The sequence below is a fragment of the Neoarius graeffei genome, chromosome 4, assembly GCF_027579695.1.
Source record: "Neoarius graeffei isolate fNeoGra1 chromosome 4, fNeoGra1.pri, whole genome shotgun sequence".
Classification (NCBI taxonomy): Eukaryota; Metazoa; Chordata; class Actinopteri; order Siluriformes; family Ariidae; genus Neoarius; species Neoarius graeffei.
In genome coordinates, this window is record NC_083572.1 from 111,927,700 (window position 1) to 111,954,233 (window position 26,534).

Consider the following 26,534-nt stretch of genomic DNA (forward strand, 5'->3'; position numbering starts at 1 on the left):
ATTCTGGAGCGGTGCGGTGGTGTAGTGGTTAGCACTGTCGACTTACAGCAAGAAGGTCCGGGTTTGAGCCCCGTGGCTGGCGAGGGCGCATGTTCTCCCTGTGTCTGCGTCGGGTGTTCACACGGCACATATTTGCATCGATGCTGCACCGATGTATTTTGTTGCGATATATCTTACACCGGTGTAAATTTTGTGCAGCGTTCACACGTCACAAACCTGCTTACTAGAGAGAAGCGTGTTAGCACCGGTGCAGCCCCACTTGCATTCACACGGCAGTTTTTGTGACCGTGCTATACGATAGTAATAATGCGGAAATGAAATATGCGCATGCGTGAAAATGTACTTCCTTTTCCCGGTTGTCATGGCATCACCAAGCGCCGGGAAAACAACGTGCATGAAGACACCAGTGTTGCCAGATACTGCTGACGTTTTCCAGCCCAAAATATGTTCAAATCCGCCAAAATGCACTTAAAACCGCCCAATCTGGCAACACTGGAAGACGCGCAGTTCTGTTGTTGTTGATATTCGCCATTTTGAAAGCGCAAAATACCAGGATGCAAATTATGCAATGCCCGTATGTAATCAACTCTCCTCACGCGTAGCGAGTCTACCCCTGTAGCGTTCAGACGTTCCGTTTTATATCGGTGCTGCCCCGCAAACTAGCATTTACTCCGGAGTAAATTTCTTAAACCACCTCCCGAGCAGGGTTAGATTTGCACCGGTTTAAGCAGCTTTCAGGGGCGACACCGGTATAACTTTGTACCGTGTGAACGCTCTACCGGGGCAGCCCCGGTGCTACACCGGAGTAAAAGTTGCCGTGTGAACACCCCTTATCTGTCAGCCCTGTGATGACCTGGCGACTTGTCCAGGGTGTACCCCGCCTTTCGCCCGTAGTCAGCTGGGATAGGCTCCAGCTCGCCTGCGACCCTGTAGAACAGGATAAAGTGGCTACAGATAATGAGATGAGATGAGCTCTCTGGATGTTCTACAGAGACTCCCAGAACCCTTTGTTTGTTGCTGCAGTATGTCTTCCGGTACAGCAGGTGGCGCTGTGGTTCCTCACTCAGCCCTGGATGGATGGATGGATGGATGATGGATAGATGATGGACCTCCCCTCGGCTGTGTGTTGCATAATAACCCGAGGTTATAACCCCATCATGAGCAGGTCCTGAGCTCCAGCAGGTGGCTTTGATTTCAGTGTGGGACCTCAGGAACCCACCGCAGCGGCATGTTTACAGCTGGAGCCCGGGTTACTGCAGTGCCGAGTGAGGTTTAGTGCTTTAATGCAGGAGCTGGAGGTGTAATGGCTCCCAGGAAGACGTACATCAGTGTGGGCTACTCCTGCGTGGGGATCCTGGTGGGCTTCTCCGCCTTCCTGCTGTGGAACACCGTGTACAGACAGCCGTGGACCTCCGCCATGGGAGGATTATCCGGTAACTCATTCCCTCTCCGCGCTCACTACAGCGGCGCACTAGCTAGGGGGCGACGGGCTGCAGCCGCACACACTACCGAGGGCCCGACACGGCCGTTTGGGACAAGACTTCTGGAAATCCCTCAGTTTTCCTTTTGCTTTTATTTATCACTGATCCTCAGCGCTTCATTAACCATTTATAGCACAGTTTATTTCTCTCTCTCTTTTTATTTTGCTTTATTTCTCACCAAGGTGTTTTTTTTTTTTTGTAAAGTCACATCAGAAATAGGAGATAAACACAACTTTATTTATTAATAGAGCTGCGGCTACAATTATCGACACCTTAATGATCTTTTTTTCTGTATAAAATACTTTCAGTATGTAAATTGTGCATGAATAATTAATTAATTACTCAAACTGACACTGGGGGGGAAATATGAGTTGATTCCTGATTGGTGTATCAGATCACGTGACACCGTTCCACAATTATCGACACCCAGGTGATTTATTTATTTATAAGAATAAGAATCAGTATGTGGTATTAAGTGAACAAAAGTTTTTATTTAAATTTTTTCCATAGACTTGTATTTAGTCCAAAATATATTTTTTTTTTGTGTATGTAAATGAGGAAGTAATTCTATTTGTAAACAAATGAAGTGATTATTTAACCTGCGTCAGAAAATCTTTTTGTTCCACTTTCTAAACATTTCCGTAGATCAGATTTTGTTCATGGGGCGGCACGGTGGTGTAGTGGTTAGCGCTGTCGCCTCACAGCAAGAAGGTCCGGGTTCGAGCCCCGTGGCCGGCGAGGGCCTTTCTGTGTGGAGTTTGCATGTTCTCCCCGTGTCCGCGTGGGTTTCCTCCGGGTGCTCCGGTTTCCCCCACAGTCCAAAGACATGCAGGTTAGGTTAACTGGTGACTCTAAATTGACCGTAGGTGTGAATGTGAGTGTGAATGGTTGTCTGTGTCTATGTGTCAGCCCTGTGATGACCTGGTGACTTGTCCAGGGTGAACCCCGCCTTTCGCCCGTAGTCAGCTGGGATAGGCTCCAGCTTGCCTGCGACCCTGTAGAACAGGATAAAGCGGCTACAGATAATGAGATGAGATTTTAATCCAGGTCAAAAAAAAAAAATCACCTAGGTTGAATTTATTTTTTTTTTACCTGTAACAAACACCAAAGACACAAAGTCCAAAGTTTTTTGCTTATGCTTCAAATCTCACAAAGTACACCATTTTTATTCTATTAGAGTCCTAAAGTTGTTTTAGTCCATTCACAGAAATGCTGCTGATGAAAATAATTTGTTTGTTTGTAATGTTGTCTTGCATCATCTGACCTTTTACATAAGGACTGTTTTTATAAAGTGTTTCTTCTTTTATGACAAAGTTTTAAAATGTCAAGTCAGATTAATTTATGAAACATTTTCAGCAGCAGAATGCGACCTCGACATGAGCTCTTTAATCCACTCAGACAAGCAGTGAGGTTCTCCGCTCGCCTGGACCAGGACCTTTTTATTCCTCTGTATTTGAGTTCAGTGAAAGGAAATAGTGATTAACAAAGTTTATCAAAAAGCATATGGTATAGTTCTGATCTGTAACAAAAACGATCCAAAGCCCCATTATGGTGTGTGTGTTCTAACCCATTACCTGAACTGCAGTTTTAAGAGTTCAACTCGCCCAAATTCAGAGCTTCTGGAGGAAATAAAGTTAAATCCTGATTAATCCAATAAAACCTGAAGTATAAATTAATTTAAAGAAAATGAGTTGGACATGATGAGGAGGACAGAATCGCGCTGTGAATGAAAACAAACCGTGAGTTTGCTTTTACTGTCGTAAAATTCCCCCGAAATATTATACCACATTTGTGATGGTTAATGTGGATCATACAAAAGAAAAACACAATAAGAAGTCTGAATGAAATGAAATGAAGATTCAGCACAGATATTTATTTTATTGAGGTATCTGATCACTATTTCTCCGATTTCAATGAGTCTAATAATCTATAATTGGAGATTACGCCGTGCTTATTTTTACACACACACCTGCTGTACTCAGCTTCCCTGGAATTTCGTAAACAACACACCGGCTCACTGAGGGGATTGAACTGGTTTTGTTGGAACTTTATTGATTGTAGCTCTTGAATAATTTCTATAAAAATGATTTTTTTTTTCAACAGATATTCACCTCGTCCTATCAGACAAGCACATGGGGATTTGACCAAACATTTAGTTGTCCCGGACAGTTGGACTACCGTTAACGTTGAGCCCTGATACACGAGGAACAGAAATGGGTCTTTAGACACGATTTAGAAATATTAACAGCAGGAGAAAACTGAATACAGACAGGAAGATAATTCCAACGACCGAGAGCCTCATCATCCCCGACTCCGACCCTGATCCTGGAATGATGTGTGACCAAAAAAAAACCATGAGCAATAAATCATGAGACATTTTCTGTTGATGTGAATTGATGAAATAAAAAGTGAATGGTGATTATGATCAGGCTGAGTAATGTTAGTTTTTCCTCACTGTAATTGTGGTGTTTAGACAGCAGAGGGCGCTCTGTATAACCTGCAGTAGTGGGAATGTGTGTGACTTCAGTGTAGGCGGAAGTAATGCAGCTCCGATGCTGCAAAAACGGATATAAAATGGAGTTGTTGTGTGATGTGTGCAAATAGATTTAAGAAGAACTTGTCTCTCTCTCTCCCCCACTACACTTGACTTACCGGAGCAGTTGGGGGTTTGGTGTGTTGCTCAAGGGCGTTTGAGCGAGTCCTGCAGGTTCAGGGAATCGACCCAGTGACCTTTTGGTCCTAAAGCTGTTTCTCTAACCATTAGTCCATGGCTTCCCCTGAAACTTGGTCATTTATTTATTCAGGCAAGTGCTGCAGTATTACAGATCAGTGCGTGATTGTTGTGTCTAAACAACGCCATTACAGCTCGGAAAAACTAAGATTACACGGTCTGATGATGATCGCCGTTCATTTTTTAAAAATTAATCGATCTGAATTGTCATAAATTTGTATCGTGATTTATCGTCACATGATTTCTCTGTTGAATATCTGCAGGGTTCTTTATCTACTTTTAGGAATCTGATGATGTTTATGGAGAAATACAGAAAATTCTGAAGGGTTCACAAACTTTCAGTCCCCACCATACATAATTCCATACAGTATTATAGGCTTTTTTTTAGTAAAACAAAATGTGATCTTTCATTAAAAACACGAGTGCTGTCTTTGTTTTCTTTACAGACTGGAGGGAAAACAGAACGGTTATTTACATTTGTCTTTTTGTGTTTTCAGCATTTGTTTTCTGCGAGTGTGTTATTTCTGTTTCGATGTGTTTTCCAAGTGTGTGTTGTGTAACCTGGATGTTGTCAATGCTGAACAAATATCGCTGAGCTGAACGGTTTTCCTCTGCAGAGTGAAATGTGCACCATCATGAAACCTAGACAGGAAGTGAGAGAGTGAGAATGACACAGCAAAAACAAACTCTCTCAAACAGTAAAACTTCACTCACAAGAAATGAGTTAACCAAAAAAGCCACAACATTGTGTTTCGTATTTCTGGAAGGAGCCTCCAGTGTCGGAGGTAAAGCTGTAACTTTTTCTGACATCTTCAGGATGGTTGAGTTTGCATTTCAACGTTTAGATGGAACTATAAATGCGTAAAACATGACAGATTGTTTTTAATAAATTAAATATCATTGACAAACTGCTGTGGTGTAAAAGGGAATAAAATACTCAGGATGTGCTTTTGTAGGAATATAATCAACTGTGGGGTTGTAACAGTAACTCTGCTTCATCACACCACATTGTGGTTGATTTATTTTCCTTTAAGAGCATGACACACAGTTTTATTTCTTGTGGTATTGGTTAAAGAAGCAAATGACCAAGTCAGAGTTCAGCAGTAACTCTTCAGTCGTTATTTACGTGTGTGTGTGTGTGTGTGTGTGTGTGTGTGTGTGTAGGGGTGTTGGCGCTCTGGTGTCTCGTCACTCACATCATGTACCTGCAGGATTTCTGGAGAACGTGGCTGAAGGGTCTGAAGTTCTTTCTGTTCGTGGGCGTGTTCTTCTCCGTGCTGTCCATTGTTGCCTTCATCTCCTTCCTGTCTGTGGCCATCTCGCGTAAAGAGTGTAAGTGCAATGTGATGCTAACAGTATACACGATCATGCTCCAATCTGGCAACCCTGAGTTTTTATTACAGGTTTGATGTTCTGTTTGTCTTATCGCACGTGAACTTTGAGATCGATGCTGCAGTTTAAACCACAAATTTTTAATTCTGTCCACATTTTAGCCACTGAGGTTGTAAATTTATGCTAACAAATACATTAGCTAATAAATTATGCTAATAAAAATCTGCTAATATATAACCAAGAATAAAATACTGCAAAAAAATCTGCTAATTTAGTATAAACATCACGGATTAAAAAAAAAAACCCCTCATTAAAAACAGATCAGGATTTAAAATTTATGACTTTTTTTAATGAACTAAACATTGACTTTTTTCATTTGTTGTGTCATTTGACATTTTATGAGCAATTTGGTTATTTATGTTGTATTTTATTTTTGTTTTTAAATATCAGAGGTGGACAAAGAACCCAACTTCATTACTGAAGTCAAAGTCCAGATCTCGCTGGTCAACTGTTACTCCGATACAAATGAAAGTTGTCCAGTCAAATTTTTACTTAAGTTAAAGTACTGAAGTACTCGCTTTTAAAAATACTTAAGTATTAAAAGTACATTTTCTGTCAACACATTGTTGTATTATTGCCACAACGCTTACAAACCCTAATGCCGTGACCAAGGACAGAAATGTGAATTCACAAAATGAACGCGTGCATCATGGTGGTTTAACGTTAAGCTAGCTAGTCATTGAAGCTCCACCTGACATGCTAGCAAACTCTTTTCAAACTCAAAATCATATTGGGTAGCTAACGTTACTAGAAATAAAGATTTCTACATTCTGTTTATTTGGCAAGATTATGCTAAAACATTTCTGAAACCACTTCAGATAAGTTAACGTTATTCGTGTTAGTATAACTCCGTTTTTACGTGCTAACTAAGTGTCCAAGTTAACTAGCTATGTATTAGCATTAGCTGTGGACAAGGCGACGGCAACTTGGTGGGAAAATCTGTAGAAAGTCATGTGACTAACCAGACTGCATAGCTATTGCAACATTATCGCTAGCTCTAAAAGCGCAGACAACTTCGTTGCAAACTTTTTCGCTTGGAATAAAACATTTACATCCCTCAATATGCTTCCGCAGGTTGGATGGTGAGTTCTTGCAGGCCATGATGTGGTTCATTTTAGGCAAACGTTTAAAACAAAACGACTCTTTAATCCTTTCAGAAAACTGAAACATGGGTTCTAGGTAAAGCCATGAGTGCGTTCGTTCCGCAGAAGAACCGCCTCCTTTCATTCTGCCGTCAACTGATCGTGTTAAATAACGCTGCTGAGAAATCACTGAACTTGATTTTATACAGTCGATGGACGTGACGTGACCCTAGCGATTACTGATCGGCTCTGTGTCACCTGCGGAAAAACCAATCACGTTTTAGAAAAGAAAAAACTTCCACTTTCAGAGCTGCTTCATAGTAACGAGGACCTTGATAGAAATGTAGTGGAGTGAAAAGTACCATATCTGTCTTTCAAATGTAATGAAGTTAAAGTCATAAGTTTCCAAAGAAAAAAATACTCAAAGTACAGATACTCAAAGTGTACTTAAGTCAGGCCTGGCGCCAGGAACAGTTTACTAAGGGGGCAATTAGAAATCGCAAGGGGGCAAATATTTTTCATATAGTGTGTAGTAGTGACGGCGGTCTGACAACGTGTTTCAAACAATTAACTGCGCCAACCACAAAACCACGGCCCCGAAGTTTGCTTTAGTCCGGGAAAATCATGTGATATATTACCAGGGCAGTTGCGCTTTATCAACCCCCGTGCCCACCTGTTACCCCTCCCCTCCGATTTTCTCACAGACACGCGTTACAACCGGAAAGATGCCAAACATAAAACAACACACACAAACCTACAGGCAAGTCCTTTACATTTAAAATACATACAAATAGCTCCGCGGCATGAAAACAAAACGTCAATGCAAGTCTAAGGTACTTGGCTCGGCGGCCAAAATCATAATTAAAAAAAAAATCAACAGACCCCGCGGCTGCACCAGTAATCCTGACTCGCACCGAGTCAACGCTAACCACTTAATCCGCGATCCCAGTTTAGGCGTGTAGGGGACTAAACACTCTCTGAAGTGATGAATTTTCACCCCCGCTGCATGGGGGGTGACGTCAACGACACATATTCTTACGCTATTTGCGCACAAAGCACCATATATGAACACATACACCAACATAAACGGAGATAAACTTAGCCTACAAAGAAAGAAAATGGATTCACAATATTGTGATTGAATTCATTTAATTCGGTGGGGGAAAGACTACTCCCGTAAACTGACTGCATATTGCAGGATATTGCAGAGACAGTGCACTTGTAAGTGTAGACTACATGTAAACCCCCCGCCCACCCGCACGACCCCGCCCCTTGTCCTTATCACAGGTGTGTGTGTGCGCGGCTGTGTCAGCATTTCACACACACACCCACAATAACTAGTCCCCAGTAGTTAGGATTGATACACATGTCTAAACAGGGTTAATATTAAATTCAGGCTTTTTGAAATAATCCTACCTTAATACAGTTGAATTCTACGATTGCAACGTAAGAATCATAACAACCAATCAGATTTGTTCTACCGTGCCAGTTTTAGTGGTGATTTATGTGAAATGTATTTTTGTGCAATGCGCAACCACTTAATATTTCGTATTTGAAAATGCAAATTATTAATACGTCTATAATACATTATATTTTCATAAGAAAACAATTAAGTGATCTGAGTCTCCCTTGAGGGGGCGGGGCTGTAGCCACGAGGGGGCGATGCCCCCTTTCGCCCCCCCATGGCGCCGGGCCTGACTTAAGTACAGAACTCAAGTAAATGTACTTCGTTACTGTTCACCTCTGTATGTTTTCTTTCTTTTACCCAATTGTTTTATTTAATTTCATTATCTTGATGTAATTAAATATTTAATAAACAAGCAGTAATTAATTCATTGTCTTTATTTTAATTCTTTCTTATTTTTATGGATGTATTTTTTTATTATATTTTCAGCTTTAACCAATTTTAATTTTTTTCTTATACATTTCTATAATTATAAATTATAATTGTGGTAATTTATTTTTAGTCTTGGGATTATTATTATTATTATTATTATTATTATTATTATTATTATTATTATTATCCTTTTAAAAACTAATAAAACACTTAAAGGGAGTTGAAATGGTAGAATTGAAAGTGTGTGAGGACCAAAAAGAACGGCATGAGCTCCCGGTAATCTGTTGGTCCTCACAAGACGGTGTGTTTCCCTTTCTAAAGAAAAGGAACTTTTTTTATTTAAAAAGAAAAAAGGACCTTATAATTGTGTGTGTGTGTGTGTAGCGCTGAAGGACCCTCGCAGCCTGTACCTGTCGTGTGTGTGGAGCTTCATGAGTCTGAAGTGGGCGTTCCTCCTGAGCTTGTACTCTCGCCGATATCACAGAGAGTTCGCCGACATCGCCATCCTCAGCGACTTCTAACACACACACGTTCTCTCTCGTACATGGACACGCCTATCTCACAGGCTGATATCAGTTACGCACTTCTAGCTTCTGTTTTAATAACTCTTTGAGGATGGAGTGGTTGTCATGGTGACAAAAACAGATTAAAGGAGAACTCTGGCTTTTTAATTTTTTTTTTAATTTTAAATCCTGATCTCTCTCCACCGTATCTGTAGTGTCTGTGGTTACAGCAGGTACGAGAACATCACGTTTCCCTGTGGTGAGGGATCAGAAACTGAAAGCGTCTTCACGGCGAAGTCATTTGTAATAGAAGTCAAGGGGCAGATGTTGAATTTTCTGTGCAGGTGTTTGAGTCAGAGTGATGGATGGAGTCCTCCTTTAGCACTTTGAGTCGAACCAGAAGGTTGTTGCATCATGGCTGGAACTCTCAGGAGGCGGGGCTGAAGGACTGATGGCGTCTTTTAAGGACGTTTGTTTCAAATGACCTTTTAGTACAACATTTATAGTAACGTGTGACGTCAGGATGCCGCGTAACGAAACCAAAGAGAAGCTCGTTGGCTGATGGACGCCTCACAGATCTCACGTTTTATTTTTTGGTTAGAAAGTCACAGGGTTAGAAGATACACAATGATTTCTTGCGAACTTTTCAAAAATGTACGAAAAAAATAAGCCCAAGAATTTATTTGTGTTCCAGATCACTTTTCTGTGAAGTTCAGTCCACCATTTTATTTTATTTTATTATTTGCTGTTGCTTGATGGAGCTGCAGCATCAAGAACACATTGACATCACCTGACAGGAAGTGAGATTTTGAATGAATGGTCCTGGATAAGGTAGGCGGTACTGTTCAAATCCCCCTGAGGCAGCAGCTTCCTGTTATGACTGCGCACTCCGTCTGGGTCACTGCACGAGTTGGAGACTAGCCAAAAATTCTGTGACCAAACCCGATTGAAAACGTTCCACTTTTCTACGACGCTTTGTTCCTCTTCGAGGTCGTCAGGTCCGTTTTGTGTAAAATTGGTGGCGGAGGGATACGACCCCATGTTCAGGAATGTGCGAAGTAATCGGAACTACTTTTTACTAAACTCGTGTAGTGGTGCAGTGTGTGAAAGCTCAAGATTAAGGTCTGTAAGAACAGACTGCTCTCGTCCTGTAGTTATTATACGCAGGTGTGCGTGTGTTTATTAATATAGTCACGGAACTTAAATATCTAACTGTTCATCACTGCAATTGGAGAGCTGCAGCTGCCCCTAGACTTCCATTATAACTGAATTGGGAGTAAACTTTGATATATGATGTCATAATTACACACAATGCTTTCAGATTAAAATAAAAAAAAAAAAAAACATGCTGGAGTTGTCCTTTTAATGCAGGTTGTGTGATGTTTGTTTGTTAGATTTTATTAGCGGGACGCTGCTGTGCTTTAATTTACTTTTATATAATTGTGTGATGAATCTTTGGGGCGTGTCTGAGCCTTTACCAGTTTAAAAATGTCAGAATATGAAATGAAGGTATGAGTTTTTTTTTTTTCCCTCTTTCTCTGTCCCCACATATTTTATGAAGGGCGTGGCTACAGAGCGTCGCTGGTGACATCACTACTTCACATCACATGTGACCGTGAGTTAGATCATTAAACATGCTGTGGTTTTGATAAAGCGTGATCAGTGTGTGCATGTGTATACACGAGGTTTTACGGTAACCATGGTGACGGTCGGATGTATATGATATGCATGTGATTGCGTAGTAATCGTAAATGTAGGCGTTTGTTAGAAAAGTTTAGGTTCTGATTTTATTTTAAATAATGTATATAATATTTATGTAGAATTTGTATTTGTTTTGCGTTCATTCCTTTAAAACAGTTTCCGAATTGTAACAGTAAACAGATTTCATATTGAAGAATGATTCGTTACATTGTAATCAGATAATTAATAATTCGTTTATCTAATTAGCATAAATTATAGAACTGGCTTTTGTATATTAGTGTACACCATTTCTATAAAAATGCTCAGAATCACCCACAGAACTGTCGCTCGCTCACTCGATGTTTTTTGTTTTCTGCACCATTCTGTGTAAACTCTAGAGACTGTCGTGTGTGAAAACCCCAGGAGGAGATCAGCAGCTTCTGAAATACTCAAACCTTCATGCTCCATCTGGCTCAAACCGACACCCATACCACAGTGACAGAGTCACACTTCACTGTGAGATCAGTGTTTCTCGTTCTGATGTTTGAATATTAACTGAAGCTCTTGATTTTGTATCTGTGTGACTTGATGCATCGAGCGATCGGCTGATTAGAGAACGGCAGAAAACGGAACAGGTGGATGGGTGTTCCTAATAAAGTGGCCAGTGAGTGTATTCTGATCGGAAAAGATCTGTGTGAACGTTTTTACGTACGAGCTAAATATAGTTAGCTTAACTGAAACAGACGAGCATCAGGGTTTTACTCCGTCCCACTCACCTGGTGGTTACCGTAAAACATTGTGTATACAGTACAGGAACTAAAACTACGATCACGGCTTATCAAGACGCGGCTACGATTAATGATCTTATCCATGTGTGTTAACACGTCGCGCGTTATTTATTACAGGTGTAATGAGCTGACGATTTGGATCGAGGTGTTGATTTGATTTTAAAAGGCAACAAACATAAATCGATTTATTATATAAAAAAACCCTTTATTTTTAAATTGAAATAATTTGATAAACTGAACAGCAGGTCGACTCCAGATCGAATCGAGACAGTTCTGACTTTTTTTTTTTATCCGTATGATTCGGTCACCAGCGCGGTTCTGTACGCGATGTATCCGGGATCATGGCATTACGATAAGGGACGTGGAGATGCGTAATAAATTTTACTGTTAAGTTTCTTTTAAATTTCCTGTGTATTTGTTCTTGCATTAATCTCACCAACTGATTAAAAAAACCATGACGAGGAAACGGTGCTGACTGTTTAAACTTTGTAAGCCATTAAACACGTTACCGTAGCGAATGATCCGAAGTGAGGATTTAGCGTGTGGCTCGTATCAGTCGTAAAGCGCCGCAGGTTTCAGTCACTCACGTTTGTTTTTCTGGTTTTACGAGGAGAGCAAATGTAAATGTTTTATTGTTATTTGAATTAATCCTGTGAATAATGTTCTTGTCTTTGTAAACGTTTCTGTCTGGAGATCATGTTAATAAAAGACTTTCTTTCAGATTACACATTTGTGTCGTCATGGTGTTTTTGTACAGTTTGTTAAAATGAAATTTACACAATATGAGAATTTTAATGCTGCAGTTGAAGATATTTTAATTCCACAAATCTGTACGCAACGTCTCAAAGTGAAAAGTAAACAAGTTTTTTACCACTGCAATTTCAAAAAAGTTGGGACGCTGTGTAAACTGTGAATAAAAACAATGTGGTGATTTGGCAAATCATGGAAACCCAATATTTCGTTGAAAATAGTACAAACACAACATATCAAATACTGAAACTGAGATTTTATTGGTTTTTAATTTTTTAAATATTTGCTCATGTTGAATTTGATGTCAGCAACAGGTTTCAGAAAAGTTGGGACAGAGACACGTTTAATCACTGTGTAGCATCTTCTCTCCTTTTAACAACACTGTAAACGTTTGGGAACTGAGAAAACCAATTGCTGTAGTTTTGAAAGAGAAATGTTCTCAATCTTGCCTGATGTACAATTTCAGTTGCTCAACAATTCGCGGTCTCACATCTTTGTCGTATTTTGCACTTCATAACGCACCAAATGTTTTAAATGGGAGACGGGTCTGGACTGCTGGCAGGCCAGTTTAGCACCTGGACTCTTTTCCTACAGAGCCATGAAGTAGTAATAGGTGCAGAAAGCGGTTTGGCGTTGTCTTGCTGAAAGAAGGAAGGCCTTCCCTAAAAAAGATTTGGTCTGGATGGCAGCATATTCTTCTGAAACATGTTTATATCATTCAGCATAAATGATGCCTTCCCAGATGTACAAGCTCCCCATGTCATGTGCACTAATGCACCCTCATACCATCGCAGATGCTGCTTTTGAACTGTGCACTGATAACAAGCCGGATGGTCCCTCTCCTCTTTAGCCTGGAGGACGTGGTGTCCATGATTTCTAAAAAGAATTTCTACTTTTGATTCGTCAGACCTCGGGACAGTTTTCCACTTCGCCTCAGTCCATCGTAAAAGAGCTCAGGCCCAGAGAAGGGGGCGGGGTTTCTGGATATTGTTTATATCTGGTTTTAACTTGCATTTGTGGATGCAGTAATGAAGTGTTTTCACAGACGATGGTTTTCTGAAGTGTTCCTGAGCCCATACACTGATTTCCACTAAAGACACGTATCTGCTTTTAATGCAGTGTCTCCTGAGGGCCTGAAGATCACAGGCATCCAATGTCAGTTTGCAGCCTTGTCTCTTGCATACAGAGATTTCTCCAGATTCTCTGAATCTTTTAATGATATTATGGACCACAGATGATGTGATCCACAAATTCTTTGCAGTTTTACACTGAGAATGTTGTGTGATTCTTAAATTGTTGCACTGTTTGCCCACACAGTCTTTCACAGAGTGGTGAACCCCGCCCCATCTTTACTTCTGAGAGACTCCGCCTCTCTGGGATGCTCTTTTTTTTATACCCAATCATTTTACTGACCTGTTATCAGTTAACCTTTATTATTTTAGCATTATACAACTTTTTCAGTCTTTTGTTGCTCCTGTCCCAACTTTTCTAAAAACATGTTGCTGACATCAAATTCAGAAAGAGAGCATATATTTTTCAAAAAACAAGAATTTCTGTTTCAACATTTATGTTGTTGTCTTTGTACTATTTTCAATGAAAATATAGGGTTTCCATGATTTGGAAGTTATCACATTCTGCAGTTTACACAGCGTCCCAACATTTTTGGAACTGGGGTTATAATGTTGCACTTTTCTGTAATAATAATAATAATGACTTTTTATTTATGGCCCCATTCCAGGCCTCTCAAGGTCACTTTACACCGCCAAGGTCAAAGCTAAAATATCGGTGTAAATCACAGCAGAGTTTTTCAGAATCCAGTTGACGGATGTTCCAGAAATCACGACGTAACGTCATGAAAATAAAGTGATGAATGAAGTGATTTAAATCTTTGCTGCCTTTCAGCTGAAACTTTCCTGAGGTTTTCGATCCGCTTCAGTCTCGGCTGCATCACCTGTGCAGCGTAAAAACATCACTTTACATTCTACAGGTTTACAAACTCACTCACAGAAGGTGATTAAAAAGGGAGCGAAAGGCGGAGAATAAAATTAAAATAAAATTCACATTTAATTAAAATTTCCTATGAGGAGGTTCGTCTGAATATAAAGTGAATTTGCTTTTTTTTAATAAAAAAAATCAAGTATATCAGGGCGGCACGGTGGTGTAGTGGTTAGCGCTGTCGCCTCACAGCAAGAAGGTCCTGGGTTCGAGCCCCGTGGCCGGCGAGGGCCTTTCTGTGCGGAGTTTGCATGTTCTCCCCGTGTCCGCGTGGGTTTCCTCCGGGTGCTCCGGTTTCCCCCACAGTCCAAAGACATGCAGGTTAGGTTAACTGGTGACTCTAAATTGAGCATAGGTGTGAATGTGAGTGTGAATGGTTGTCTGTGTCTATGTGTCAGCCCTGTGATGACCTGGCGACTTGTCCAGGGTGAACCCCGCCTTTCACCCGTAGTCAGCTGGGATAGGCTCCAGCTTGCCTGCGACCCTGTAGAACAGGATAAAGCAGCTACAGATAATGTGATGTGATGTGTGTGACAAGTATATCAAAGACTTGCATCTACAGCTGCACGTCACAAATTAATAAGAAATTTTTTTACTTTAGAAAGTTTTTATACATTATTTGTGTATACAATTATTTCTCAATAAATTATACAAGTAACAGTTAAAAGTCTGCACAAAGTTAATTATTTCACAAAACATTTAAAAATGAAATGGATAAATGAGATTAGATCCAAATCTGAAATACATTTAGAAATCTAAGCAAAAGTGCAGAAAATAATTAGAATTAGAAGTGAGGAGTTTATTTGGCTTAAAAAACAAGCAAACTGGCCTTATTTGCAAATCTGTACCAACTCAAATGACACTTATTCAAATTAAATGTGCAAAGGTGAAGCTTATGTTTAGTGGGCGGGGCTAATGCTTTATGCAAATGTATTGAATTGTATGAATTCGAACAGAATCGAACCACATCACTGTCGTTCCTTTAAATCCAAACACTTTCTAATGATCTTTTTTTTTTCCTAAGGATCTTTTTCTTAAACAAAAAATAAAGTATGAATATTTAATGAGTTAAAGTCATGTGCACTAAAATAATACTGAAGTGCAGTGATGTGTATTTTTATAAAAGGAGAAATAAAGTTCTAAAAAGTAAAACTGCGGTTCAGAGCAACATCCTGCATTATAACATCAACTAGAAATAATAATAATAATAAAGTAAATGAACATATTAATCTTTTTTTTAAATCATAAAATTTTATACAAATTAATCACTGAACATTTTTAGTTTTTATGTTTTTGTCTTTGACCCATAACCTGGATGGTGTTTCAGATAAAATTAATATTAAAAAGTCTACAAAAGTGAAAGAGAACACAGTAGGAATGCCTTTAGAATCACAAAATACAATGTTTTAAATTAAAATATTTTGGATTTTATGCACAGCAAATTGGAACAATTTTATTTAGTATTATATTTTTCTTCATTTTTAATGCACTGAATTTCTGTTAATGCCATGTACAATTAGTTTAGATCTTTACTTTGGAAAAAAAGTTGCATTCAAAACAAAGTATAAAGCAATAAAAGACAACATTTAACAGTTATTCTACAAAATCGAGTCGTACATGAGCTGATAGCCGACGAGGCGCGTAGCACTGAGTTGTCTATAATCCATGTACAATGAGATTGAGTGGAATAACTGTTTTATTCTCTTCACATTCACTGGACTTTGAGAAAAGTGTATTTAAAAATTTTTTATTTTTTACAAATTCAATAAATGAAAACTTTATACAAAACGTCTGACAAAATAATTTCTGCTTAGAATGTAAACAAACCGGCAAAATGACAGGAGCAATTTGTGAAAAATGCGATAATTCTTGAAAAATAAAAAAAGACATGTTTTTATCAAATACTTTCATTCCATATTTTGTTGCTTTTTTTTTTTGCATTTTTGGGGTTTTGTTTTTGAGTAGAGTTTTTATTTTGTCCTCGGTTGGTTCAGCAACACGCTCTGCCATTTTGTTTTTCTCTACTCACGGTATATGAGCTGATATCCTAGTAGTAGAGTGGCCAATCAGAGCACATGATTGCTCATATCCAGTGAATGTGGATAGAATAATTAATGTTTTATATATATATATATATATATATATATATATATATATATATATATATATGAGTGTGATTCTAAAATGCTATACATCCAATTCCATTGTTTTGAGAAAAATCACTTTTTCTGATTATGGTAAGTGATAAAAGGAAAACCACTGTATCCTGTTTTAAAATTTATTGACTAACTCCTTAATGATGATAAACTTCAAAAATGAAATCCAGAACTAATTAACAGCTTTTAACTGAACCAAGTAATTTTTTTTGTCAAGTTGCTACATATCCACACTACGGCATTTTCCCCAAAATGCTACAGATCCCTTTCTATTTAAAATCCATTTAACTGTGTTCTTTCATGACGGATATATCTGAAATTGGATATATAATGTGCTTTAGTATCCTGAAAAGTGGGCGATATCAGCCTGGCAAAACACATGTACGTGCTTTGTGTGCACACAACGTCTGGTATTTTCCCGGCACCCGAATGCTGTATTTTCTTAACGTGTTCTTGATTAAGATTTGCTTTTGATGGCCTACGTTTCTTCCCCACTGGTGAAACCATCATGGCCTCCTCCGTTCCATTGAAATTATTCATAATTCAGCGTGAAATTGTCCAATAAATGCGAGAAATGATGAAGCAATTTCCTACTTCATGGGTGCAGCCATCTTAGAAGACTTCACACCAATGCTGGCCTCTGATTGGCCAAATGGATATGTCTGGGTTTGAGAAAAATTGGTGATGGTGCTTGTTCTGTTTTGGAAGGAAAGGCCGTAATGCAGTGTGTAAGTCAATGGCAGATATCGCGTTTTGGCGAAAACTGAATATGGTATGAATAAGAGATAATAATTGCTGATGGTTTGGTGGCGGGAGTTTCAATTTTTCAAATTTGACGTTTATCGTGTTTTGGAACCAAACTCTTCACATATATATATATATATATAAATAAATAATGTGTGTGTACAAGGAAAGTTCCAGATTTCTGGTTTTATGCTGTCGTCTCGCCTTTGCTTGATAAGATCACTTCAAAATTTCATCTTCATCATGCTCCACCGGCTCGGTTCCACGATGACAGAATGCAAAGATCTTGGGGCTGAACATTCAGTGAACATCACAGACATCAGTAGTTACACTTTTAATAAATTCAGCAAGCAGTCTTAAATATAGTTTACTCATGAAAAGTTGAGTGGAAATATTTGTTCGTGTATTTAAAAAACCATATGAGTTAATTGTTAAAAAGTACAAAAAAATCTAATATTTACACAATAAGATCACCATTACATTAAATATTTTTTTCAACCACAAATCATAAGAAGTTGGGACGGCGTGTTGAAATTGAAATTCAAACTGAAAACAATGATTTGTAAATCATCTTTGACCTCAGAGCAATAAAACAGCACATTATTTGATGTTTTACCTCATGAAATTTATTTTGTTTGTTTTTTCAAAATAAACACATTTCAATTTGGATTCTTGCAACACATTTCAGAAAACATTTTGGATCAGTAAATCATTTCCCACTTTATAATGTGTATAATGTTCCCGTTCCTTCTCCCAACACTTAAAAGCTGTTTATGGACTGAAGACTCCAAGTGCTGAAGTGTTTCAGGTGTTATTTTTGTCCCGTTCTTCCTGTAAACAGGTCTTAAGGTGTGGAACAGTTCAGGGTCGTCACTGTCATATTTTTCATTTCTAAATTCTCCACACATTCTCTATTGGGGACCGAGTGGACACGCCCTCTTCTTCCACAGCCACGCCTTTGTAATGTGAGCAGAAGGTGGTTTTGCGTTGTCTTGTTGAAATCTCCCTGGAAAAGACGTCATCTTGAAGGCAGCAGATGTTGCTCCAAAATCTCAGTGGACTTTTCCGCATTAATGCTCCATCACAGAAGTGTAAGTTACCTTTACCAAGAGCACTGACCCAACCCCATACCATGACACACCCTGGCTTTTGGACTTGTTCCTGCTAACAGTCTGGATGGTCCTTTTCATCTCCAGAGAACACGGCGTCCATTTCTTCCAAAAAAGACTTGGAATACTGATCCATCTGACCACAATACCCGTTCCCACTGTGTGATGGTCCATCCCAGATGTGTCCGAGCCCAGAGAAGTCGATGGCACTTCTGGACACCGTTAACATAAGGCTTCCTTTTTACACAGTAAAGTTTTAACTGGTGTTTGTGGATGTAACTCCATATTGTAGCTTGATAAAGGTTTTCCAAAGTAATCCCGAGCCCATGTGGTTATATCAGCTGTAGATGAATGATGGTTCTTGATGCAGTGAGGGATCGGAGCTCACAGGGGTTCAGATTAGGCTTGTGCCCTTTACACACTGAAATTCCTCCAGATTCCTTGAATCGTTTAATGATATTATGCACCGTAGAGGGTGAAATACAGTAAATCCTCGAATACTGGCCTGTATTCCATTACTGGCCGGGACTCTAATATTGGCCTGTCTCGCTGTCGGAGGAGGTAAATAATGGCCGGACTCTAATACAGGCCGGGGCTATAACCAACGATGTTTCTGAGATCATAGTGGCCTTACACAATCGTTCCGATCTGAAAGACAATTGTGATCAGTGGCGCCGCCAGGCGTATGGCCGTACGCACTAGGCGTACATTGGGGAGAGAGATATTTTTTTAAAATTATAATTGTTACCTGAATGCTTTGACAATGCAACATAATTTGAGAGAGAGAGAGACGTGTGTGTGCCGGCGCATTTGTGTGCTTCAGGAGTGGGCGTGGTGTGCGTGACCAAGAAAGCTCATTGGTCAATGCAGATATACTTTTCTTGCACCACTGAGATTCTCTCCAGTTTTGAGAAACGGAGACAGACAATCGTCAGTAGTCAGAGCTTGTGCGAGAATTTATTGAGAAGCGAGTCAAAAATGAGTAAACGAACCCTGAAACAAACGAGCTTGTTTCAGACTTTTACGAAAAAGTCCAAAAGCAGTGATCCAGGGGTGTCATCTGCTTGCCAGTCCTCTCCAGTATCAGCTAGTAACACGGCACCGGCAGCTTCTACTCCTCCGCAACCTAGCAGCAGTACGCTGCAGCTGGATGCGAGCTCAGTTCCTTTGAGGGAATTGCCTTCATCTACCTCTGAGTTTGAAACTAGCCATACATCCAGTGAATTTCATATAAGAACACCTACATCTCCCCATGTCCCTTACGATCAGAAGTAGATGGTTGCTCCACCTTGCTGACAAATGAGCCATCAGATAGCTTTACTAATGAGCCACGAGTCAGCCCGCTATCACTGACATCAGATTTATCAGACATCGGTAAACTTCAACCAGATGCCTTAAAATGTGCACCGGACTCTGTAAAGCTCAATGTCCTACAGAACCGCTTCAAACCAGACAGAGGGTGGGTGGCTCCTTCTACTCTGATTTTCGGTAAACTCAGAAAAATACCCGAGGAGTTTTTCAGCGAGTCTCTGTACCCCACGTTGCGCTACAGTGTGTGTCAGAGTCGTGCGTGCGGTAGTGCTGAGCAAGTTCACTAGATTCTAATCGAGGCTATAAAGAGTTTATTGTTTATTGTCGTGTGTAGTTCACATATGTTGTTCAAATATCAGCCTGTGTTCATGGAAGGCTATTGTTCAATTTCAAGTTAAAGTTCTATCGTTGTTTTGTGTATAAGCCTATAGATCGACTCTTCATAGAAACTGCAGCACGCAAGCGTTTTTTTAAAATTTTTTTTTTGGGGGGGGGGGGGGATTACACCGATAGTGCGTACCTTACAGTTCAACCCTGCAGGCGCCCCTGATTGTGATTACCGGTAGGTCTGGTGGTAACCAGGCAACCAAGCATCAACCTATTTTATAGGTTCAAATAGACACAAAATCTCGTTTTTATTCATTCCACTGGTAGTCTGTTTTGCTCAAATAGAAATAGAGGCCTGCCTCTAATTCTGGCCTCCTTCCAATAATGGCCTGGACCAAGATGCACTTGAGTGAAATAAAGGCCCCGGCCTATATTAGAGGATTTACGGTATCCAAATCTCTTCATATCCTTCTTTGAGGAAGATTGGTTTGTAAACATTTCAGTATTTTTTCATGCATTTGTTGACAATCTGGAGCTCCTCAGCCCGTCTTTACTCCTCAAAGACTCGGCCTTTCCTGGATACTGATTTTGTACCGAATCATGATTACAGTCACCTGTTTCAAATTACATCATTATTTAATTGTTGTACCTCATTACTCACCCTAGATTTCCCCCGTCCCAACTTTTTTTGAAATGTGTTGCAGGACTGAAATGCAGGAATGGATGGATATTAACAAATGAAATGAAGTTGAGCAACGAAACATGAAATATATCAGGTTCATTCTGTCTGCAGTAGAATACAAGTCAAAGTAAATTTAGAAATCACTGCTTTCATTTTATTTCTTCTCATTTTCTGTTCCGTCCCAATGGTTTCTAATTCAGTGTTGCATAACTAATGCAGCATCAGCAATTTTTACCTGAAATCCAAATATTAATATGGTATAGAGTGGTGTTTGTTTTCATGTTTGGGTGTTCTGATGTTTTGGTGTTCTGGTTTGTGGGTGTTCTGGTGTTACCCGGTGTAGTTCGGGGTGGTCATGCTGAGCGAGGCGAGGGCTGAGGCTGTGTCAGCATGTGCTGAATGTTTCCCCTTGGCCTGTAACCATGACTCAGCCACGGTGTGTTTCAAAGTTTTCACAGATGTCCAGTACTGACCTGACACACACACACACACACACACACAGAGAGTTTTACATCCAACACAATGTCTGTTACAGAAATCATTACACTGTTCAATCACTTGGGTGCACAAACTTTTGCACTCTACTGTATATCCCCTGTGTGTAAGCTCAGAACACACACTCACTGTGGATCTGCAGAACTCTGCACAGAGACTGAACTGCTGCAGCACACGGCTTCTTCATCAGAACATCATCTGACAGAAACACAATCTACACACACACACACACACACTCAGGCACCTCTGGACACATTCTGTCTGATGGAGCAGTGTTTAAAGTGTCGTGTGTGTGTGTGACCTTCTTCTTTAACAGAGCATTAACACACGCCTTAGACGCCTCGCACACGGCTGGGACGTCATGACCTCGCTCTAACACCACGACAACACGACCTCCGGAGAGCTCCATCAGGTTCTGAGTGAGGAGTCCGAAACCTACAACACACACACACAAACCTTTGATTATTCATTTCTCTAATTAACGCTATCCTTCACCTCAATCTAACACTAAAGGGAAAGGAAACAGATCAGATCTTTTAATAAAAATAAAATTAAAGTAAAAATGCGGTTTTCCTCATGGGGACCTGACAGACGTCCCCACAAGATCTTTAACTAAAATATTCCTATCCTGTGGCATTTGGTTCCTACCAAGAAATGAAAACATGCCCAAAGGTAACACACGCCTTACAGGTGGCATATAGTAAATCAGATTTGCGTCACAGGAAATAAAAATCCTCATGAAATTTTATGCTGTATTTTGCTGTAAAGTTCAATTCAGTAAACTGAACATGTTTACAGTCATTTTAATTTCTATCAAGTCAAGAAAGGACCTGGTCTTCCCAGGCAGTCTCCCGTCCCAGTACTAACCAGGCCCTTAAGGCACATTGGGCGGCGCTGATCTCCGTTTCTGTAGCCCTTGGCTTCTTGCCTATTACATCGTTGGGGTAACAGTGGGGGGCGGGTCCTCTGGTAACCACGAAAATTTGACTCTCCACTCACATCTGTATTGCAGCGTGCCTCACCAGATGGCAGTAGGTACCATTTTTATGATGGTCTTCGGTGTGACCTGACCACGAGAGAACTTGCAATCTCCTGATAGAAATTAAAATGACTGTAAACATGTTCAGTTTACTGAATTGAACTTTACAGCAAAATACAGCATAAAATTTCATGAGGATTTTTATTTCCTGTGACGCAAATCTGATTTACCATATACCACCTGTAAGGCGTGTGTTACCTTTGGGCTTGTTTTCATTTCTTGGTAGGAACCAAATGTCACAGGATAGGAATATTTTAGTTAAAATTTGGACACGCTAGCCACGAGGCCAGCTTGTGGTCTAATTACTATCGGCATTTTTATTTTTTTTAATTCAGCTTAAAAATAATCAGATGTGCAAAATAAAAATAAAAATTTTGGCTATTTTTAAATTGTGTTTGTTAAATTTCAAAAGGTGGGCGGCACGGTGGTGTAGTGGTTAGTGCTGTCGCCTCACAGCAAGAAGGTCCAAGTTCGAGCCCTGTGGCCGGCGAGGGCCTTTCTGTGCGGAGTTTGCATGTTCTCCCCGTGTCCGCGTGGGTTTCCTCCGGGTGCTCCGGTTTCCCCCACAGTCCAAAGACATGCAGGTTAGGTTAACTGGTGACTCTAAATTGAGCGTAGGTGTGAATGTGAGTGTGAATGGTTGTCTGTGTCTATGTGTCAGCCCTGTGATGACCTGGCGACTTGTCCAGGGTGTACCCCGCCTTTCGCCCGTAGTCAGCTGGGATAGGCTCCAGCTTGCCTGCGACCCTATAGAAGGATAAAGCGGCTAGAGATAATGAGATGAGATGAGAAATTTCAAAAGGTCACAAATTTTAAATGCAGGTTTGATTTTGTCGTTGCCATTTTGTCCAATCAGGATTCAAGAAATAATCAGGCACCGCCCCTAGTGAGAAATCAGCACTTAAAACTGAATCAGGTTCAGGTATCAGTTTGATTTATTTTACTTTTATTAACTAGATATACGGTGGTGTCATGGTCATCACTGTTGCCTCACAGCCAGCAGGTTCTGGGTTTGAGCCTAGTGGCCAATGGAGGCCTTTCTGTGTGGAGTTTGCATGTTCTCCCCGTGCCTCTGGGTGCTCCGGTTTCCCCCACAGTTCAAAGACATGCAGATTTGGCAAAATACCCAGCCACTGGGGTCAGACAAGTCAGTGCATACTTAGTGCCGGTCCCAAGGTTGGATAGATTGGGGAGGGTTGCGTCAGGAAGGTCATCTGGTGTAAAACCTTTCATAAATTGGGAAGGAGGATCTGCGATGGTGACCCCTAATGGGAGCAGCTGAAAGAAGAAGAAGAAGAACTACATTACAGGTATTTAGCAGACACTCTGATCCAGAGTGACATACAGCATACCCTGGGGAGCAGCAGGGGGGTTAGGTGCCTTGCTCAAGGGTCACTTCAGCTGTTCCTGCTGGTCTAGGGAATTGAACCAGCAACCTTTTGGTCCCAAAGGCACAACTCTAACCATTAAGCCATGGCTCCCCCAAGATACACAATTTCAAGGATTTGTAAATACACCAGTTGACGGACATTCCAAAAATAATATCCCGTGAAACCGAGTCATGTCAGGCTGAGTCACGGTTCCTCTCCCCACGTGGTGCATCACACCGACGCCATGACTTTCTCTTCCCATTTTAAACAAAACATCTCTTTTTTTAAATCTTAATGCAACATAACAGCCCCAAAGGACACGAGTGTATCAACAAAACACTTTCCCAAGCATTTACACAACTTCCTGTCACGACAAAAGCTGACTGAGTGTTGTGAAACGCTTAATTAGCATTTATTATTAATATCATGTGCCAGGTAGTGAAAGTAAGCGAGTGTGAAATAAAGCGTGAAGTTACCCTGTCACGGTTTCAGACATGACTCAGGAATGATTCACAGTACGGCTGCTTTTATATGGAATAATTAAAGGACTGTCTAAAAAGGGCATTAAACTCTAATCTTCAGATGATTAACAGAGATTTGGATATAACGAGGTTAAAATGTTGAAACATAAAAGTGATTTTAAGTTTCATTTCTGTTTGATTGAAATGAATCTTATTTAAAATGTTCCTTTTCTAGTTTTCAGACGATCCCTAAATTATTCAACAAACAATATTTTGAAAACATCTCGCTTGGCGTTTGTTCTCCGTCCTCTCCAGTGTGTGAGGATGTAAACTTTCATTTGCTTCCTGTCTTATTTCACCGTGACGGATTTTTGCTGATTTCTCCTTTCTCCTAAAGGTGATGTGTGAGACACAGCTCAGCATTTGTTTGTTTTTGTTCCACTGTTTCATATTTTTGCTGCCTTAAGAGTGACATAATAAACAAAATGGCCGACATGTGATGATGTAACTCCGCCTCCTGGGACAGGTGGAACAGAGGCATTATTACCGATGTGTTACATCACCTTTCCTTTAATCACAATTTTTAATCGTATGGGATCTGAGGATGCTAATTGTTGCAGTTTTGCAATTTGAAGTTTTGTCCATTCTTTCTTGATACACGATTTCAGCTGATCCACAGTCTGTGGCAGTGGCGGCTGGTGGGCTTTGAAATAGGGGAAGCTCAGTTTTAGGTCTACATAATACAATTTTTCAATTATTTGTTATTTGTCATGAGTCAATTTGTTGTTATGTGGGTCCGTCTCAGAAACTGCGCTCTCATTTGGGACATTATGGTCAAAAAATAAATTTTCTAATTTTACTTTTTTTTTTTTGTATTTACCTAACACTCAATGTTTCTTTTATCATGTTTAATAAGAATAAAGATAGCGTCTTGCTTTATCTGGCCTCTGCTGTGGAATTTTTTTTTTTATTACAATTCAAATGTTTTTGTAATCTTTTTTGAAAATATTGAAAAAATTTCCTCTTTTTGATTGTTTGGGTTAAAAATGCCAAGTTATGATGACTGAATTGATTATTCACTTAAATATGAATAATACGATACCATTTTGGGTATTTGATATGGCAAAATAGGACACAATGGAAAAATCAAGAACACACCGGAAAGATGAGAACAACGGAGGTGGTAAAAGAACAGCGACTGTACCGGCTGAAGGTCGTGCGGGTCTCTGCTGCGGCGTGCGAGCAACGGGACATCACTACCGCACCGGATGGAGCGCGAGGCGGGGGCGGGGCAAAATGACTGGCCGTACTTTGCCATTATAGCAGATAGATACCAGCTGTTAGCAGCTAGCACTGCAGATCCCAATAAGGCTCAAGCTAGCCTACAACCACGTTGATTGAACTACTAATGAAATAAACGAGTGAATTCACGAATGATCAAACTGATAGAATGGATGAAAGTTAACGGAGCACAACGAGTAATATTTACATTTATTTACAGAGTAATGTACAGAGACATCAATGAGAAGAAATGTGAAAAGAAATTCGGACAGCACTTTGGCACATGACTACACTTTCTCGACATCCGCTAGGGACTGACTGATCATGCTTACCGTGTTCCTCGCCGACGCCGAAGTACAGCGACCGCCCTCCTCATGTCTTTCAAACACCACCTCCAATAATCCTTTATCAGCCCGGCTTCTTGGCCCTCCCATGTCCCGTTTACCCTCAGAGATACCCGGCTTCCCCGGAAGTGGCGATTTTGTCGATTTTAACCAATAACAACTAGCCGAAATTGGCTGTTCAGAGCCGTCTCATAGACTGCAACGGATACCCGGCTGCCAGTCCATAGAGCCCATTGAAATAAGAAAGGTTACAGCCTGGCAGCAAAGGTGATTCTCGTAGCGAACTGCAAGTTCATCAGACATCACTCAGATAAGTTACAGGATGACATAGGGATAGTTATGAACGTAAATACAATCTTGGGCATATATTATGTTATGCAAGTTATTGTTTTAATGAGAATTCAATGTTGTAGACGCCGCAGTTTGGGGAGAGAATTTTAGGGGAAGTTCGGCTTCCCTTGTTGTCTCTGAGAAATCGCCCCTGGTCTGTGGTCACCGTTGTCTGATTCTCCTCATCATACATTCTCAATAGGAGACAGATCTGGACTGGCAGCAGGCCAGTCAAGCACATATACTCTGTGTCTATGAAGCCATTGCTGTTGTAGCCCGTGCAGAATGAGGCATAGCATTGTCCTGCTCAAATAAGCATGGACTTCCTGGGAAAAGATATTGCCTTGACGAATGTCTCTCTAAAATCCAAATATATTAGTACCTTCACACACATGTAGCTCACCCATGCTGTGGGCACTGATCCCCCCCATACCATCACAGATGCTGCTTTCGCACCTTGCTCTGATAATAAACTGGATGGTCATGTTCACCTTTGGCACTGAGAATTCGACATCCGGTTTTCCTGAAAACGAGCTGAAATGTGACTCATCTGATCACAGAACGTTTCCACTGTCTTTAGGTCCATCTGAGATGAGTTCCGGCCCAGAGATATCGGTGGTGTTTCTGTATAGAATTGATGAATGGC

General features: G+C 40.3%; 2 protein-coding genes across 8 annotated transcripts in view; one reads left to right on the top strand and one right to left on the bottom strand.

Moving 5' to 3' along the window:
* Window positions 1–1,080: 1,080 nt before the first annotated feature.
* Window positions 1,081–12,221, top strand: slc48a1b (solute carrier family 48 member 1b). 2 transcript variants are annotated; one of them, XR_009654597.1, is made up of 4 exons: window positions 1,081–1,433; window positions 5,377–5,544; window positions 8,908–10,641; window positions 11,105–12,221. XR_009654597.1 is itself a non-coding variant. In XM_060920190.1 (3 exons), exons 1-3 carry the CDS (start codon window positions 1,304–1,306, stop codon window positions 9,042–9,044), a joined length of 435 nt encoding a protein of 144 aa, XP_060776173.1. In that variant the 5' UTR covers window positions 1,081–1,303; the 3' UTR covers window positions 9,045–12,221. The 2 variants fall into 2 exon arrangements, 1 of the variants encoding a protein (XP_060776173.1); XM_060920190.1 differs by having other exon boundaries at window positions 8,908–12,221.
* A 4,161-nt stretch (window positions 12,222–16,382) lies between these two features.
* hdac7b (histone deacetylase 7b) overlaps window positions 16,383–26,534 on the bottom strand; it is a 40,727-nt gene continuing 30,575 nt past the window's right edge. For 4 of the 6 annotated variants that reach the window (XM_060920195.1, XM_060920192.1, XM_060920193.1 and 1 more), the window contains exons 17-20: window positions 21,365–21,498; window positions 21,193–21,277; window positions 20,903–21,041; window positions 16,383–17,431 (exon numbers count right to left, since the gene is read on the bottom strand). In XM_060920195.1, the coding sequence (XP_060776178.1) occupies window positions 17,359–17,431; window positions 20,903–21,041; window positions 21,193–21,277; window positions 21,365–21,498 (431 nt within the window). In that variant the 3' untranslated portion in view covers window positions 16,383–17,358. The remainder of the gene's footprint in view (window positions 17,432–20,902; window positions 21,042–21,192; window positions 21,278–21,364; window positions 21,499–26,534) is intronic. The other 2 variants (XM_060920196.1, XM_060920197.1) reach the window with 1 other exon arrangement.

Coding starts and splice junctions, on each gene's coding strand:
- slc48a1b (XM_060920190.1), top strand. CDS start 1,304: ATGGCTCCCAGGAAGACGTACATCAGTGTGGGCTACTCCTGCGTGGGG. Junction 1,434..5,376: donor CGCCATGGGAGGATTATCCG/GTAACTCATTCC, acceptor GTGTGTGTGTAG/GGGTGTTGGCGCTCTGGTGT. Junction 5,545..8,907: donor GGCCATCTCGCGTAAAGAGT/GTAAGTGCAATG, acceptor GTGTGTGTGTAG/CGCTGAAGGACCCTCGCAGC.